The sequence below is a fragment of the Petaurus breviceps genome, unplaced genomic scaffold, assembly GCF_028583685.1.
Source record: "Petaurus breviceps papuanus isolate PSGF00001 unplaced genomic scaffold, PetGlider_PUasm1.0 350, whole genome shotgun sequence".
NCBI lineage: Eukaryota > Metazoa > Chordata > Mammalia > Diprotodontia > Petauridae > Petaurus > Petaurus breviceps.
Window position 1 is genome coordinate 1,652,229 of NW_027186199.1, and position 18,093 is coordinate 1,670,321.

An 18,093-nucleotide genomic window follows, 5' to 3' on the forward strand; every position below is an offset into this window, starting at 1 on the left:
ATTCCCCAATTGGTGGGCATCCCCTCAGTTTCCAATTCTTTGCCACAACAAAGAGAGCTACTATAAATATTTTTGTGCATATGGGTCTTCCTCCCACTTGTATGATCTCTTTGGATACAGCCCTAGAAATGGCATTGCTGGGTCAAAAGTTATGCACTTTTTTTATAGCCCTTTGGGCATAGTTCCCAATTATTCTTCAGAATGGCTGGATCAGTTTACAACTCCACCAAAGATGCTTTAGTGTTCCAATTTTTCCACATCCTCTCCAGCATTTATCATTTTCCTGTTTTGTCATTTTAGCCAATCTGGCCAACGAGATTTGGTACCTAAGAATTGTTTTGATTTGCATTTCTCTAGTCACTAGTGATTTAGAACATTTTTTTCATATGCTTATAGATATCTTTAATTTCTTTCTCCGAAAACTGCCTGTTCATATCCTTCAACCATTTATCAATTGGGTAATGACTTGTATCCTTATAAATTTGACTCCGTTCTCTGTATATTTTAGAAATGATGGCCACCTTTTTCTTGAAAACCCCCAGTGGCAGCCTATTCCACATTGGGATAGTCCTAATTGTTAAGAAGTTTTTTTCTGATGCCATCCCTAAATATATTTCTCAACTTCCCCATCCCTGACCATTACCACCCAAACACATCAGCCTCCAATTCCCCAAGAGCTTCCTTTCCTTAAATGTAACTCAAACTCAACCTGTCCATGGCCACCACCTTTGTAGAGGCCCTCCTTACCACCAGTCTGGACTCCTCTGGTAGCCTCCTAATGGAACTTCCAACCTCCAATTCCCTCTTCTAATCCATAGTCCATACTGCTATCAAGGTAATCCTGACTCTTGTATAGATGTCTTTATATCATTTCCTTTACTCAAAAACCTTCAATGACCCTATTGTCTCTTGAGGAAAGTTCAAAACTTCTTTTCTTGGCACTCAAGGCTCTCCACAAGATGGCACTACTCAACCTTTCCAATCTTATCTCATACTGCTCTTCTGTCTCCTGAACATGCTTAATGTTTTCTGGACTGTCTCATTGCCTGTTGCTTCTTCCTGGGTTTGGACTTTCCTCTTTCTTCGTCACACATTGGATCCCTACCCATCCTTTAAAATCTAACTTAAATATCACCTTCTCCAAGAAGCCTTCCAGGACATTTCTTCTCCCTTTCCATAGCACTTTGCATCTTCTTAGTGCATAGGTCATGTGTTATTTTGTATTGGTCATCAGTCAAGAAGCATTTATTAAGGGCTTACTATGTGCTAGACACTGTGCTAATCACTGAATTTTCTTGCATGTGTCCCATTCCCCCTAATGGAATAGGAACTTCATGAGTACAGGCGTTGTGTCTTAACTCTACATGGTTCTCCTCACCTAATGGGACTCTCCCCTTTATAAGTGTTTCCCACATGTTTGTTGAATTGAATGGCAGCCCCTGGAGCAGCCTTGATCACCAAGGGGGATGGAAAGAGAGAAGAGGGCCAAGGACAAACTGGTAGAAAGGGCTCAGAGGGAGGCTAGTGAAGAAAACAGGGGTGGTTAGAGAGGTCAGAGGAGAACCAAGAGTGTTTAGGGAGGGCTAGAATGGGAGAAGGAAATTTGCCAGAAGGGATCATCATCAGTGACCAGTGCTCCTGAGAAACCAGGGAGGGTGGGGTCTAGGCAGGGGCCCCTGGGAGGGTTCCCAGGCAGAGCTGGAGGCTACCACCTGACCTTTTGTCTTCTTTGTCAGATGTCTGCTCCGGTGGATGCCCAGAGCTCTGGTTCCAGCTCCCCATTGCCTTCAGCAGACAGGTAATGCCACTGGGACCTGTGTCCAGACTGGGAGGAGAAAAGAAGGGAAGAGGGCTGTGGATGCTGTCCGCGTATGATTATCTCACTCTCTCTGCCCCTCTGTCCTGGCCCACTCAGATCCTGGACTCAAAGCGAGTGGCAGGCCTGGTACCTGGACGTGAGAGCCCAGGTCTCATCGCTCCGCTGTGGCCTGGAAGTATTGGAACAGCAGCTACCCCAGCCTCTGGTAAGTCTTTGGAGGACCCCCCACCATGCACACATACACACAACTTGTTCCCCCATGAGTCCTTGCAGGCCCCACCCCCAACTGGCTCTGTATAGCTCTAGCCTGTAGCTCTAAATCTATGAGCCTGTGATCCTTCCTCCTCCCACCCCAGACTGTCCCCTTCTCTCCAACCTCCACCTTGTTACTTCTCCTTCTCCTACTCCTGGCCTATTTCCTCTTCTATCCATGCCTAGGGTCACCCCATGCCACTCTAGCCTACCCAGCTTGGCCCTTTGGGGTCCTATATTAGAAGAGTAAATAAACCCTGGGTGATTACTGGTGAAGCTGCTGTGCTTGACTATCCTAGACCTCCCCCCTCCTCTCCTTCATGGCTACTCTCCCCCTCCCCCACATCCCCCAACTGGCTGGCATCCCCTCCTCTCTCTTCTTTGCCCTGCCGGCCTGCGAGGCTGAGGCCCCTTGGCGGGTTTCCCAGGAAACGGACTGGCTGGCGGGGGAGTTGGGAAAGAGTTAAGGGGCTGGCCTGTTGTGTGCTGTGTGCTGGGCTGGGGGTGGGGGGGGTCAGGGTTGGGGAAGGGGTCAGGGGAGGAGGGGATGGGAGGGGCGGGGCTCCATCTGGCGGGCTGCACCTTAGGAAACACTGAGCCAATATAGCCGGACCGACAGACTGATCGTGGGCTGGAAGGCTGGTGGAAGACCAGAGAGCTGTGGGCTAGTGGGGCTTGGGGGTTGAGTGGGGAGGCCAGACAAGGCTGAGCAAGGAGTAGGAAGCTCTCATTGGGCAGGCAGGCAGGCCTGAGCAAGGGTGGCTACAGGGGCCCAGGAGGAGTGGGGCCCCAGGTTCTAAGCTCTGGCTTCCCCCAGCCTAGCCCTGGGCCCTTTGGCCTGGCTCCACCACCTGGTGGCCCCATCAGGAGGGTCTGGAAAGAGCCAACCCTCCTCCATGTGCCCACATCCTAACGGTCAGTCAGCCTGCTTGCCCACGTGGCCACCTGTCAGCTCTGCTGAGCGGGAGGTAGAAAAAAGGGACTGGGCTCTGGGTCTTGAGGGCTCTTCGTGTGACAGAGACTACTGCCCTGTCCTGAGACGCCTCCTTTTTGAAGTCCTCTGGTATGTCCTCTGGCCCTCTGGGGCCTCCCTTCCTGGGAGCTGGGGGAAGGGGAGTCAGTGCAGAAAAGCTGGGGTGAGATTGGATGGGATGGGATGGGAGAGGAGCCTGAGGGAAGGAACTCTAGGGGAAAGAGAACGGATGCAGGTCCTAGAAGAAGGGGCCCATTGAGGAATGGGGATCTGAGAGAGATATGGAAGAAGGGAGAGTGCTGGAGAAAGAGTGTGAATCAGGAGTGACCTGCCTTACTGTTTCCTCTGCAGGTGCCCAATGTGCCCCTCTGTGCCTTCTCCAACAGGGCTTGGAAACCGAGAAGTGTCCTAACCACTTCAGGGTGGGACGGGGGGAGGGGGATGTTCGTCCATGTCATGCCCTGTCTGGGTATATTTAGATGTGGTCAGGAACTATGGGGTTACGCATCAGACAGCATGCTTTCCATGTCTGTACCTAGGGTGCTCCTGGGTGTCTGACCTGTGCTGCTGCCCTTCCCGCTCCACCACATGGGTAAATAACCGGGTGGGAGAGGCCGGTGGTGTGCTGGTGTCCTCCCACGCCAGGTCTCAGTCTCCTGGCTTAGCACTCATTTTGCTGTTTGTCCTAGGCTGGATCCTATACCCCACTTAAGACTGCCATGGGTAACCCAGCATCCAGACCCAGCTGCCTGGGGGAGAAGGGCCACCACTCTGAAGAGTTTCTGAAGGGTCAAGGGGGCAGCACTGGATCAGGGCCAGGGCCTGGACCGGGGGCTGGTCTCTGTCACCCCTCAGCCCCACCACCTCCTGCCGCCCCCCTCTCACCAGGGAGCCCATGGGCCTGGAGGGCCCATAGCACTCGGGAGGTGACAGAGGTAACAGAAGTCACAGAAACGGTGGTGACAGAAATTGTGGAGGTAACACGATACCCAGGGGGCAGGCAGCCCACAGTCACCCGAACAGTGACCATGCTGAGTGAGAGTGCTGGACCACTTGCCCCGGTGAGCATTGGTCCCAAGGAACCCATGGGGGAAGGGAAGGGAGATGAGCAGGGAGGGCATTATCATCATCTGGGACATTTGGGGTTTAGGCAGCTGTTCCTGGCCCTTTCTCTAGGCACCCCAGTGGGCAGCCCTCCCTCCTGCTGAACCCCCTGAACCCCCTGCTGCTCTCCAGAGGTGGTTGGATGACATGGAAGAACTACAGGCAGGACAGGGGCCCCCAGCAGCCGAGGTTAAGGTAGCCAATGCCCAGCTGCAGGAGCAAAAGGTAGGAAGCCAAGGGAGCAGGGGGCAGGGGGCAGGGGAGGGGAGGACAGGACATGGTGCCTAAGAGGAGGGTGGGAGAAGGGAGGAGACAGTGCTAAAGAAGCCTCTTGCCTTTGCAGGCTCCGAGCCTGGCAGTTTCCATATTCTGGGCCCAGGGATCACTGTCAGTGATTATAGATGCCCCACTCCGAAGTAAACATGGCCCCATTTACCATCCACCCACACTCCTCCTTGGGATGGCGGTCGGGAGGCATGCTTTTTACTATAACTCACTCATTTGTTCGTTCATTCAGTACATGTGCTGGGAACGGGGTGAGCATTGGGAGAGAGAAACAGAGATGGGTAAGACTAGGAGTCTGCACTTGAAAGAGGTGATGAGGGTCTGGATACAGGGGGAGCAACGGAAACCAAAATAAGGGATGGAATTGAAAAGCTTTGAGATAAGACGACACTCATGAGGCCCTTGGGCATAAGAGAGACAAGGGGGCTTGAATGGATAACCTGGAGATTTGATAATGAGTGGCACCAGTTAATAGAGAAAAGTGAGAACAAAGGACAGGTGGCTTTCTTTTTAGGAGTGGAGCTAAAGGAGATGAGAGGAATTGGTACTGAAAGCAACTCAAGAGACCACTAGATCCAAGCTTTTCATTTTACAAATGAAGAAACTGAAGCCCAGAGGAAGGGAAGAGACTTGTCCAAGGTCACACAGAAATTATGAGTTTTGTTTGGGATTATATAATTATACATAAAATTGGAGATGTGATCCTATGTTTGACACTGGGTTCCTAGACTTGCCACTTACTGAGCTAATATCTTACTGGTGATGGCCCAGTGATGGTGGTAGTGGCCTAGACCACCATCCTCAAGGTCTGAGGGAAGGAGGACTCCCCCCCCATACAAACACATACATAGCTTCTTTCTACCCCTCCTTGGGACTAAGAGAATCTACTGTCTTCCCTGGTTGCCTCAAGGTTCGGCACCATATAGAGACATGGTAGAGTCAAAAGAACTTAACTAGTCTATAGTCAAGCCCCATAAGGTGGGAAACAAATAAGAAAGCATAGCCCAAAGTGGGGGTGTTCAGAGGTTCAGCCCAAGGTCAATGACATTTGCAGTTATTTCCAGACCTCATGCTGTGTTTTCCAACTGTCTTCCTGATTTCTTTTTCTTTTTTGACACCTGGTTCCTGGACTGCCCCCTTCCCTTCCTGCCATTCCTCACACTCCATCCCCCAGCCTGAAAGATTGGCAGCTCCCCTCCTCTCCACCACCCCTGCCCTTTTAGCAATATTGCCAGTGGTTCAGTTTTGACCTTCCTCCTTTTTCTCCCTGTTTATGGAGCTGCTCTCCCACCTGTCTAGGGCAGGTGACAACAGCACGTGTCTGAAATCCAGTACCATGGACAAAGTCCCAGAAATCTACATTGAGTTTGAGGACAGCCAGGAGATGGAGAGATGTCTAGCGGGCAGATGAAAAATGTGGGTCTGGAGACTGGAGAAGGGTTAGGGCTGAAGTTAGGGGCATGGGAGTCTCTAAAATCTCAGAATCAGAATGTATCTCAGAGACCAACTAGTCCAATCTTTAGCAAAACCATAAAAGCAGTCTAGTGGTTGATTTTCATTCTATCTTGTTTGTCCTTCATTCTTGAAGAGGACCATGGTATCAGGGAGGTCATGCCAGACTTGCAAGTGAATTGGATTTAAATGAAGGAGGGCTGTGCAAAGTCACCAGCCTGACTTTCTCCTCTGGAGCTATCTGGGTCCAGTGGCAATACAGAGATCAGGATGACTGGAGATGGCTCCTTTTCATTCTATCTAGCCTCCACCTGGAGCCCATTGATTCATAGAGACAGGCATGAGTTTGAAGCCTGCCTCTGACACTTACTAGTTATGCAAACTTCACGTTTCTTAATTTTTCAGCCTCAGTTTCTTCATCTGTAAAAAAAAAAAGGAGAGGGATAAAAATAGCATTTATCTTTTTGTTAGGTAAGATTGAAAGACTGATCATAATCAAATAAGATTAAATCTCTAAACTGCCATATTGTCAGCTATTATTTCCTCAGTTGTAAAATTGAGGGGAGTAGACTAGATTATAAGGGTGGGGAACCTGTAAATGTAAAATTTGGATTCAATCAAAAGGCTGCACTTAAAGACCTAGAAGGCTACATGTGGCCTTAAGGTCCCAGGTTTCTCACCCCTGGGTCACTAGAAGATCTCCAAAGGCCCTTGTAGCTCTAAATATATACTTCTATTTACCTCTACATTGAGACTTGATTACTCCTCAAAGCAGCTCATTTCACTTTTGGACAATTCTCATTGTTGTGAAATTCTCCTTAGGTTCAGCCAAATGCTGCCTCTCTGTAACTCCACTGTCCTCCCATGACAGAAAGTGGTAGTTGGAGCCCTGGGAATGGATAAGCTCTTCAAAAGCAAGGGAGTGAAGAGAGGAAAAGATTGAAGACAAAACCTTGTAGAATGCAGAAATTTAGGGGACAAGTGGCAGAGGGAAGAAAGGCGAATGTAGGAGATTCTCTCCTATCTCTTTGACCACTCCTACAGTCAGAGCCACCAGAGAGTTGGACAAGAAAAAGTAGAGTGTGGAGTCTGTAGCTGAAAGAAGGGAAAGAATAACAAGAAAGGGGGAAGACAAGCTGCATTGGCTTCCTCCGGTGATGAGGTCAGAGGGAGCAGGGTATTTTTGGGGAGGAGGAAAGGGATATTTGGTGATAAGGTCCTTAGGGATCTCAGAGGGAGCAAGGTCTTTTTTTTTGGGGGGGGTGGAATATTTGATGATGAAGTCCTTAGAGATCTCAGAGGGGGCAGGGTTTTTTTGGGGGGTGGGATATTTGGTGATGAGGTCCTTAGAGATCTTGGAGGAAGCAGGTTTCTTTTGGGAGGGGAATCAGTTAGAAGTGATACTGTAAAGGGTTGAGAAATGAAGTGGGGGTGAAGTAGAGGCAATGAGAATGGATGACCCTTTCCAGAAGTTTGGCAGTGGAGAGAGATGGAACAGTAACTTGAGGTTATCACAGGGACGAAGGAAGATTTTTCATTCATTCATTCATTTAACAAGTAATTATAAAGTGGCTACTGCATACTGAACATTGTTTTAGTCACTGAGGATGGTTTTCATGCAATGGGAAGGTTGTTTTGTATGAAGAGAGGGAAAGATTGAGGATGAGAGAAGAGATGAAGGGAGAAGGCAGGGGATCAGATCAGAAAGAAGGGTCAGTGTTGGTAAGAGGGTGCGCCTCTTCCTAGGAGACAGAAGGGAAGCAGGGGAGGATGGGTAGAAACACAAAGTTCTGAGATAGAGCGGTAGTAGAGAGAGTAAGCTCCCAGCCCCTTGGAGAAGCTAAATGGGACTCAGCTCATTCACAAACCTGCTCAACCCTCTTGGGAGGAGACTTCCTGAGGGCTGAGCAGAGACCCCATCTCTGCCCTCGGCTTGGGACTGTCCACCATGGCTGCCCCAGCTCCTGAAACGGCTGCTAGAGGAGGGCAGGCCCCGCATGGAGCGGCTCCTACAGGACCCTCAGGAACAGCCAGCTGAAGGAGACCAAAGGGAAGAGCGTGACACCCTCACTAGGCTCCAGAAACAGTGGGACCAGCTGACGCAGAAGGCAGAGGCCAGGTGAGGGCTTTGAGGCAGGGATGCCTGAGGTTGGGGACATGATGTTTGAGTGGGGTAAGGGAGAACTAAGGGTTGTATGATGTGGTGAAGACCAGTGACCAAGGCCAGGAGGAAGATGATGTGTGTGGAGTGACTAAGGCTAGAAGGGGGCTTCCTGAAACTGGGAAATGCTGATGTGTGCTGGGAAAGATGGAGGAGTAATGAGAGGGAGAGGCTGAGGCAAGAGGAGGGTTAAATGAAGGAGACTAAAGTCAGAGAGGCTAACTTGAGGTTATGAGCAGGTGATACAGATAGGGACTGTAGTTAGGGGAGTTAGCTTTATAAAAGCACTTTATAAATAGTACTTACCATTGACAGAATATGGAGAGATTCTGGGAGTGGTTGGACTGTTTCAGGGACAGGAATGGGGATGAAGACTGAGGCTGGAACAGGTGGGGGTGAGGGAGGGGGCTGGGTCAGGATTACTCTGCTCCTCCTTTTTTGGTCCTAGGTGGAGGCTCCTTGAGCAGTTAGTTCCCTCAGCTCGGAGTTTCCAGGCAGCCCGGGATACCTTTGTGGCCTGGCTGAGTCCTGTTGAGCGGCTCCTGGCTCAGCTCTGGTGGGAGGAGCCTGGCACTGGCCCCCTCCAGGGTGCCCTGGAACAGGTTCAGGTATGAGGGCTAGTGCCATCCTCCTTGGGCCATGAAAGCCCCTTCCTCAGCTGGTGCCTGTTAAGTTCATGCTTCTTGTGTGGCTCTTGGCAGGGTGTATGTGAGGAAGTCAGGCAGAAGGCATCGGACATGGAGATAATTCGAGAGTTGGGTCACAGGCTCCTGGAACTGGTGGTGGGTAAGTTAGTGACCAAGGTCTAGGGTGGGCAGGACTCTTTTGCTTTCCTGTCACCAGCTGACAACTTGGGAGCCCCTTTCCTGAACCCACCTCACCTTCTTCCCCCTTAACCACTGTCCCCTAAATGGGGGGACCCTGACACCAAGACTTCCTGTCCTGGATGACATATCTGACTAGGAGGGTTTGAGAAGATGATCATGGGGAAGATAAAAAAAAGTGGGATAAGATGTAGAATCAAATGATTACTTTTTATGTGACTTTGAGCAAATCACTTAACCACTCTGGGACTCCATTTTCTAAGCTGTATAACGGAGAGATTGGTTGGTTTAGGTTGGCAAATTACAGTTCCAGCCTAGCAACAGATCTGTTCTGTTGCTGGTGTTCATACAATCCTAGAGCCAAGAAAGATTTTTACATCTTTAAAAACAGTAACATTTTGTTTAAAATGCTAAAAAAAAAAAACCCAACCCCCAAATCCCTTCTTAGCTTGAGGCTGGATTTGGCCCTGAGCTTGCAAACTACTTGACTAAATGATATCTCAGGTTTCCTCAACGTTCAGGTTCTAGCATCATGAGTTAAAGGCAGACTAAGTCACAGGCACACATCCCAGTTGCAGAATCCAGCTTAGGGACCCTCTTCCTAGGGAATGTCTCTGTTCAGGCCTGTCTTTCAAGGCCCTCTTTTCTCTGAGAAACTTCACTGGTTCTCTATTCCCTACACCAACCCTAGTAAGGAAGCACAGTGCAGTTCTCAAGCCTCCCATGAAGCCAGGTAGGCCTGGGGCTGCCTCCTGCCCTGTTCCTGTTCCCTTCTGACCTCTTTCAGCTTCACATCCAAGCACTTCTTATGAGGGACAGTCCCTGGGCACTCCACAGGCCCTGGCTCCCCTCTACCTACTTTAACTCCACCATTATGTCCTTGGATCTCAGGTTGGGGTCTCTGTCATCCCCACCAAGCTAGGCCTCAAAGTCAGACTAATGTCATTCTTTTGTTTGTTTGTTTTGACAAGGTACCTAGAGCAGATCAGAGGAGTGTTTTTTTTTCCTTTCTTTGTGTCCCTAGAGCTTACTCACCCCAGTACCTGGAACCTAGTAGGTGATTAATATGTGCTTGCTGACTTGACTGTGTACTTGGATTTCAGGAAAGCATTTGACAGCATCTGAGAGCCTAGAAAAAGCCCATTCATCCTAGTTTAGCTGAGATAAGCCTGGGGTTTGTCAAAGGGAGCTTAATTAGGAAACTGAGGGAAAGTCCAAAGAAATAACAAAATGAAATCCCCAAAGCCCAGAAGAGGAGGCATTCATAGAGTCCAGTGTCCTGGTCCTCCAGTGACCCCAGAGGCTCACAGATAGAGCACTTGATAGCACAGCTTGCCTTACGAAGCCCATTTCCATAGACCCCTTCACCAGCCCTTGGTCAGCTCTCCTCTAACTCCCACTATTGGGAGGTTGCTGCAGCCACAGCCCCTAGCACTGTCGCCCTTTCTTGGGGGCCACCAGGTGGTTATCAGATTAATGGGCAATTTCCAATGTAGAAACCCTTCTCTGGCTCTGCATCAACCTGTAGCAATGTGTCACCTATCATTTGGCCCTCAGGTCCATGGGTCAGTTGCTGCTGCCATTGGCAAGCTCAGCTCCTTATTTTAAGATCTAGTCCCACCTTATCTTGGCTCAGTTAAAGGAGGAAAAGGGTATCTCTGTATAAATCAGTGTATCTGGGGAAACAGGCCCAGAGACACTAGGTGTGAGAGTAGGCAGCAGCTACCCTGGGAAGGAGGTGGATCCTGAAAGAGGGGAAAGCTCAGCTGAGGGGCTACAGGGATCCACCCATCCCACCTGGGCCTTAGTCAGGGCATACAGGTCATAGATATAGGATCCCCCAGAAGCAAGAGTCCAGTTGTGCCCAGCTTAGGAGCCAGCTGTCACTGAGAGTCTATCCAGTGTTCAAAGCCCTGTTTAGTCTCAGGTCCCTGAAATGGGAAGGAGTTATTCACCACAGTGCCCGCAGGAGTCCCTCAGTCTCTGTTCCCTGTGTCTCTTGTACCCTATTTCCCCTCTGACTGTGCCCTGGGGTCCCTTTTATAATAATAATAATTATTATTATTATAATAACTAGCATTTATGTAGTGTTTTCAGATTTTCAAAGGACTTTACAAATATTGCCTCATTTTATCCTCACAACAATCTTGGGTGCTAGGTGTTATTATTATGTCCATTTTTACAGATAAGGAAACTGAGGCAGATAGCAGTCAGGTTAAGTGACTTGTCAGGATCATATAGTTAGGAAATGTCTGAGACTGAATTTGAACTCAGATCTTCCTAACTCGAGGCTCAGTGTTCTATTTACTATGCCACCTAGACACCAGTCAAATTACTTTGACTGTGCCCCCGTGCCCTCTGTGTCACCTGTGACTGTGTTCCTTGTGCCCCTGTGTCCCCTGCAGCCCCCTGAGTCTCAGCCCTATGACCCCTGTGTCCCCCATCTCCTGTGTCCTGGTCTGGGACCTCCTGTGAGAGTGTAGTGCTCTGTGGGCTTTAGGGGAAGAGGCCCAGCTGGTGCGAGAGCAGCTCGAGGAGCTGCGGGTGAGGTTACTGCTGGCTGGGCAGAGCGGGGCCCATATCAGACTTCGGCTAGAGCAGACTCTGGAGGCAGCCACTCGATTGCGGTCATCTGGAGAGCCGCCACCCCCTGCAGCGTGGCTGGGAAGACTGGAGCAGGCATGGGCAGCAGCTGAGCCTGGAGAACAGGAAGACAGAGAGCAGGTGCTGGGACGATGCAGGGTGGGGAGGGCGGGGATAGTGACCAGCACAGCAGTTGGGAGGGGGCATTGCAGGGCACAGAGAGACAAGCCCCTCCTTCCATTCTTTTCCCTTTTCCCTGCCTCAGTTGCAGAAAGCCATAGGGGAGGAACTGAGCCGCCTGGACACTCTTGGGCAGCGGATAGAAGAGCTGAATGGAGTAACCCTGGAGGCTTCTGCACTTCAGGCCCAGTTGGGCCAACACAAGGTAGACCCTCCTGTGCCCATTGACCAGCAATCACCCCTAACATATACTATCTATGACTTTTGGCAGGTCACTTACATTTCTGGCCTCAGTTTCCTCATCAGTAAAATGAAAGCCTCCAAGAGACTCTAGAGCTCTGGCACTCTGATCCTATGATCTCCTCCATTCCAGGGACAGACAGATGGATAGGTGGGGACAGACATCACTTACTGACCCTGGGGACTGTGAGGGGCCCTCCCCCTACCAAGGGGGTAGGATAGGCAGAATAGGGAAAGAGAGGAGAGTGAAGTCCTCCATTCCTAAAGGGGCATGCCCTGTCATCCCCTCACTGCGTAACTCTCATCTACCTCTTTTCTTGTCTTCTCCTTCAATCCTGCCTCCCATCATGAACTTATCAGCTACTGGCTGCAGAACTCCTACAGCAGCAGGAGTTAAGGACCCGCCTCCTGGGACTCTTGGGGGCTGGAATTCCCAGCCTCTGCCCCTCTGAGGAAAAGGAGCAGCTACAGGTGAGTGGTGGGACCCCAGACTGGGGCTGGAGCACCTGGGCTTTCCCTACCTTGGGTCCTAGGAATTAAGCCTGGTCCCTGGGTCCTGACTGTAATCTGGCTTGGTCATTGCTGCTCCCACCCCAAGGCAAGCCTCCTGATATCCAGTGGGGTCTATTCTCACCATCTCCCACTTCTCCTCTCCTCCTTTCCCTTCTCTCCTCTCCCCAACCACAACTGTGCCACAGCTAGATGGTGAATTCCTCTTTGTGTGTTCTTCTTTGTCTTTGTTCCACCTTCCTGAGTCTTGGGTCCTGTTGACCCAGGACTTTTGGCCTTCCTATTGACCTGCCAAGTTCATTCATTCAATTAATGATTTAGACTCATTTTGTAAGGACAGTAAGGATCACTAAGTCATGACTTCACTAAGAACAGCTCTCATTTGATTAATGCCATTTCCTTTTTTGATAAGGTACCTAGACTGGTAGATAGGAGAGTTCTGGGTTTTTTGTCCTTTTTTGTAACTCTAGTGCTTAGCACGGTAGTTAGAATATAGTTTACTTGACTTAATGACTCTAGGCACCACATACTTGAATTTCAGCAAAGCATTTAACAAAGTCTGTCATTCTCTCCTTATGGAAAGGGTTGAGAGATATGGACTAGTAAAAATTCATTTAGTTATGGATTCGAAGTGGATTCAATGACTAGTTCCCTCCAAATTTTTATTAATAGGTCAAAGCTGACTCAGAGAGAGGTCTCTATTGGAATACCTTAAGGATCTGTCCTTGAGTCTTGTGCTATTCAACAAATTTATCCATCATTTGAATAATGGCATAGATGTGGTCTGCTTATTAAATTTGCAAATGACTTATCAAATTTGCAAATGACACAAAGCTGGGAGAGATTGCTCATACATTGGATGATAAAGTGAGGATCCAAAAGAACTGGATAGGCTAGAATGATAGCCTGAAATGTCATAAGATGATATTTAATGGGAGTAAATGTAAAAATCCCACCCTTGGGCTCAAATAATCAACTTCACAGAGAAAAGATGGAGGAAGCATGGTAAGACAAGCTATTAGTCAAGGGGTTTTAGTAGATGTAATGTCAAGGCAAGTTAATAGTGTGACACTGTAGCCCCAAAAGTCAATGAGACCTTAGAAGTGTCCAAAACGAGGGACGATGTGTGTGTGTGTGTGTGTGTGTGTGTGGTGCATGTGAGTGTAGAGGTGTGGAGGAGGTAGGTGGCAGCTCTGCTATTCTCTGCTCTGGTCAGACCACCCTGGATGCCACATTTTAGGAAGGAGAAGAATGTTCAGAGGGGGGTGACCAAGATGGTGCCCTCCCAAGGATGGTGCCCTTACTGGAGACCATGCCATCCAATCCAAAATTTATTAAGCACATAATGTGTGGTAATGAGTTGGCCTACTGGATAGATAGAGTGCTAAACTTGGAGCTGGAAAGACCTCATTTCATATCTTGCCTCATACCAGAAGCTGGGTAGCCCTGAGCAAGTCACTTAGCCTCTGACTAACAGTTTCCTAACCTATAAAATGAAGATAATAAGAGCACCTATCTCCCAGGTGTGTTTTAAGGATCAAGTAAAACACTAATTGTAAAATCCTTAGCCTAGTGCTCATACATAGTAAATGTTGTTTAAATGTTAGCTATCTTATCATCATTGTCATTATTACTGTTATCTGGGTGTTGAGGACCAGAGGAAAAACAGAACAAAACAAAACAATCCAAACCTTTGAAGAGTTTACATTATGGCTGGGGGGAGGAGGATGAGGCTGGGAAGGGGGACAGATCAGTTTGTACACAATGATTTGAGGACAGAGGCAATGCTAACAACGAGGGTGATTCAGGAAAGGCTGCCACTAGGTGGTGGGACATGAGCTGAGCCTCAAAGGAAGCAAAGGACGAAGAACTGCATTGTCAAGACCTAGGGGGCAGTCTGTACCAAGGTACCAAGGCAGGAGATGGGACGCCAACTTTGGGAACCAGCAAATGGGCTTGTTTGGCTAGAATGTGGATTGTGTGAAGAGTAGTGATGTGAAATCAGGCTAAGAAGGCAGGCTGGGGCCAGCCTAGGCAGATTCCAAAGGAGAATCAACTGAAGGAACTAGGGAGATGTAACTTGTCAAAGACTGGGTTGGGGCATATTAGCTGTTTTCAATTATTTATTGGAAGGGCGTTAGTTTTTTTCTGTTTGACCCCAGAGGGCAGAACAAGAAATAATCTGTTAAGTTACAGCGAGGCAGATTTAAGTTTGCTGTGAGGAACAACTTCCTAATGATGAGAGCTGTCAAAAAAAAAAAAAAGGAATGGCTTGTGCACCATCATTGCAAGTTTTCAAATTGAGGTTAGTTGGCTACTTGTTGGCTAAGGTGTAGAAGCGATTTGTGGTCAAATGCAGGTTGGACTAGATGGTCTCCAAGGTCCCTTCCATCTCTGAGATGCAATTAATGGTTATTCAAAAAGTATTTTGAAAACTGGGCCCAGAGGCCTCAGCTCATACAGTTTCAGTAACAAAAGGCCCCTGTTCTCGCAGAGCTTAGATTTAAGTATAGGGTATGACACATACACAGATAACAATAATACATGACCTCCCATGATAAGTGCTTCACAGAAGGTAAAGTACTCTATGGAGCCTGAGGGAGAAGGGTATTACCTGTAGTAAATCAGGTGGAGGCTTCCTGGAGGAGGTGTCAGTTGAGTTAGGCCTTACAGGAATTCAGGAGGCAAAGATGGGAAGGGACCAGGCACAGTGTCCTCTGAGTCTACACATCCATCAATGTCCGTGAGTTACTGAGTCCTGCCCCATTTCATTCATAGTCCCTAAGCTCCTAAGTTGGGTATCCTCCATCTCCTCTTGTCCTGTCTATAGGAACAACTGGAGCTCCTTCGGGCTCGGGCTCAGGAGGTACAGCAGAACAGTACTGCAGGAGTGCTGTGCCGTGAGAGGGCTCTCTCCCTGCTAGCCCAGTTTGCTGAGGCCCAGGGTGAACTGGCCCCATGGCTGGAAGAGGCCCAGGACATTGTGGCCCATCTCAACCCACATGCAGCTGCTGGCAGCCCTGAAGCCTGCAGGGAGCAGCAAGAGCTGCTGCAGGTGAGTCTGGGGGACTGGGCACCTGGTCCTGGAGACCTGAGTAAGAAGACCTTAGTGGAGAGAGCTAGGTAGGGAGATATGTTACTCAGGCAGTAGTATGGGTTGGGCATCCTCCTGCTCCCTTAATAAGAACTGCTTTATCTGAAGGGCTGTGCAGAGTAGTAGCAAGAACCTTGGAGTTGAAAGCAGAGGATCTGGCAAGTTATTTAACCTCTGTGGGACTCACTTTCCTCATTTACAAAATAATTAGCCTCTGTGGGACTCAGTTTCCTCATCTGTAAAATACTTAACCTTTGTGGGACTCAGTTTCCTCATCTGTAAAATGAGGGGGTTGGAGGAGATGGCCTATAAAGTCCCTTCCAGCTCTGAGTGTGTAAAAAGAAGAGGCTGTATCCTGAATTTGTATTTCCCTTGGCCTCCCCTTTCCTAGCCTTAGACTTGACCTGGTAACCCTTTCTCCAGCCAAAAGGAGCCCAGGTCAGGATCACTCAGAACAGGGCATGCCAGTAACTGGTCCCAGCCTTAATTTCCACAAATTCTCAAGTTTTCTTGCTCCCCATTTTCAGAAGGCCCCAGAAGGTCCCAACTCCTATGGATATTTCCCTGCCAGCTTTTAGCTTTTAAAGTTGTAGCCTTTCTGTCTTGTTGTCCCTCCTCATTCTCTCCCTGACTCTCCTATTCTCCAAGTCCTTCATCTGGAGACCTAAGGGTGTCTTCTCTTTTTTTTTTTTTTAAAGCAATTGGGGTTAAGTAACTTGCTCAAGGTTACACGGCCAGGTGTTTCTGGTGGATGCTAAGTGTCTGAGCTGGGATTCGATCCCCCAGGTCATCCCAACACTGGGGCTGGTGCTCTTACTCTCTGTGCTACCTGGCTGCCCCAGGGTGTCTTATCTTAGTCTAGAGGGACCCAAGTGAATTTTAATTGAGAGGATGTTTATTAGAGATAGTGAGGGGTCTGCAGGAAAGAGGAGGACAATGGAATGTCCCAGAGGCTGGATGGAGGCTGATGAATGGTGAAAGTCATGAGGAGCTGGGGGTTGGAGGGTCTCGACAGCCTTTGTGTCCTATTACCGGGTCTGTCCATCCCGTAGCACCTTCGAGAGGCCATTGCAGAGCACAGGCCTCTGGTGGGGAAGCTGCAGCGGGTGTTCGTGCAGCTGAAGGACCTAAATCCAGGCCAGAGCACACCCTTCCAAGAAGCCTGGCGGGCAGCAGAGGAGGAGTTGGGGGCCCTGAGGGCCCGAGTGGACAGTGTGGCAGCCACTCTGGGGCAGACCGTACCCCAGTACACTCAGGTGAGGGGGTGGAGCCACAGCTGCGGAGAAGGCAGGGCATGAATGGGGGCGGGACATAGGATTGGATAGGGCCAAAGCTGGGAGGGGCGTGGCTAAGGGAAGGGCTGAGAAGGGGGCGGAGCTGACAGACAGAAAGCAGGTGGAGCTAAAGGTGTAACTGACTGGTTCAGGGATGGAACTCAGACTTTGGAAAGAGGGGTGAAAGTGTAGACAGGATTGAGGGGGTATGAGATTGTCTTCTGGTCATCTGTCACTTGGGTGGACAGATAGACACAGCAATGCCCTTCTCTTCCCTTCTCCCCATATTCCCAGCTGAGCGAAAGGCTGGCCCGGTTGGCAGAACAGTTGGAACAACTGGCCCGGAGAGTGGAGAATGTGGGGACCGTCCGGGCTGATGCCCAGCGTATCCGGGAGCAGCTTCGGGAGCAGGGCCTGCTGCTGAGCGAGCTAGAACCTGTGGGGGCAGCCCTGGACACTGCCCGGGCTCGAGCCCGGGAGCTGGGGGCTGGGGTCACTGGGACCCTGGATGAGAGCCCAGAGGCTGGACTAGGGCCTCGAGGTACGAAGCTGGGCTGACTGGCAGGGTTAGGGACCTACCCAGCACGCGGGATGGGCCAGACCAAGCCAGGCCAGAGCTGGATGGAGCATCTGAGGCTCTCCTCTGGTTGCTCATCTTATAGGGTGGCCAGAAGGGGTCTTCTCCCCTTACCCTGTCCCATCCTCTGTTAGCAGTGCTTCAGGCTGAGGCAGATCGCTTATGGGACCGCTGGTCAGGGATGCAGGCTGCAGCCCAGGAGCGGGCCAACTGGCTGCGGGTTGTGCTGGCATTGGCCGAGCAGTTCTGGCAAGGCCTAGCTGACCTGGCCACCAGTCTGGCTGATACCCAGCATCTGGTGCTACACATGGAGGATGCTGGGCCAGAGCCTGAAGGCATCCGGGGCAGGCTTAGTGCCATGCAGGTATCTGCTGGACTGCACAGGGGTAAGGGGTGGAAGTGCCCCCTCCTTCCTTTTTTCTCTTTTTTATTCTTTTCCTTTCACCCCCAGATCCCAGAAAATCCCTAGGGAAAATTTCATTCCCAGGAGGGGGTGGGCATTTAGGACCTTTGTGAGGTCCCCTAAGAGTAGGGTCTTTGGTAAGAGGGATATTGTAGTCAATGCCATTTAAAAGTCAAGAAGGCCTTAAAGACTACCCTGCCTCTCCCCAGGCACTGAGGGAAGAGGTGGATGGACTGCAGAGTGAGCTGGACGCCCTTGGGGCCCTGGGCCAGGAGCTTCTGTCTGCCTGCGGGGATGGTGACCGGCCAGAGGTGACTCGGAGCACGGATGAGGTGAATGGGCTGGATGGGGGATAGGGAAGG

At 49.9% G+C, this 18,093-nt stretch overlaps 2 protein-coding genes across 2 annotated transcripts in view; both read left to right on the forward strand.

Moving 5' to 3' along the window:
* Positions 1 to 3,700: 3,700 nt before the first annotated feature.
* LOC138168064 (uncharacterized) lies at positions 3,701 to 8,008 on the forward strand. Its single transcript, XM_069097074.1, has 3 exons — positions 3,701 to 4,105; positions 4,221 to 4,373; positions 7,847 to 8,008. Exons 1-3 carry the CDS (start codon positions 3,764 to 3,766, stop codon positions 8,006 to 8,008), a joined length of 657 nt encoding a protein of 218 aa, XP_068953175.1. The 5' UTR covers positions 3,701 to 3,763.
* A 3,171-nt stretch (positions 8,009 to 11,179) lies between these two features.
* The window catches only part of LOC138168021 (microtubule-actin cross-linking factor 1, isoforms 6/7-like), a 66,607-nt gene continuing 59,693 nt past the window's right edge, over positions 11,180 to 18,093 (forward strand). The window contains exons 1-9 of the mRNA XM_069096983.1: positions 11,180 to 11,327; positions 11,371 to 11,594; positions 11,719 to 11,838; positions 12,234 to 12,344; positions 15,214 to 15,438; positions 16,530 to 16,733; positions 17,046 to 17,292; positions 17,463 to 17,692; positions 17,941 to 18,063. Coding sequence (XP_068953084.1) covers positions 11,180 to 11,327; positions 11,371 to 11,594; positions 11,719 to 11,838; positions 12,234 to 12,344; positions 15,214 to 15,438; positions 16,530 to 16,733; positions 17,046 to 17,292; positions 17,463 to 17,692; positions 17,941 to 18,063 — 1,632 coding nt within the window. The remainder of the gene's footprint in view (positions 11,328 to 11,370; positions 11,595 to 11,718; positions 11,839 to 12,233; positions 12,345 to 15,213; positions 15,439 to 16,529; positions 16,734 to 17,045; positions 17,293 to 17,462; positions 17,693 to 17,940; positions 18,064 to 18,093) is intronic.

Excerpts from the sequence above, each read along its gene's own strand:
- LOC138168064 (XM_069097074.1), top strand. The coding sequence starts at position 3,764 with ATGGGTAACCCAGCATCCAGACCCAGCTGCCTGGGGGAGAAGGGCCAC. Across the intron at positions 4,106-4,220 it reads GTGCTGGACCACTTGCCCCG|GCACCCCAGTGGGCAGCCCT; the intron begins GTGAGCATTGGT and ends CCCTTTCTCTAG. Across the intron at positions 4,374-7,846 it reads CCCAGCTGCAGGAGCAAAAG|CTCCTGAAACGGCTGCTAGA; the intron begins GTAGGAAGCCAA and ends TGGCTGCCCCAG.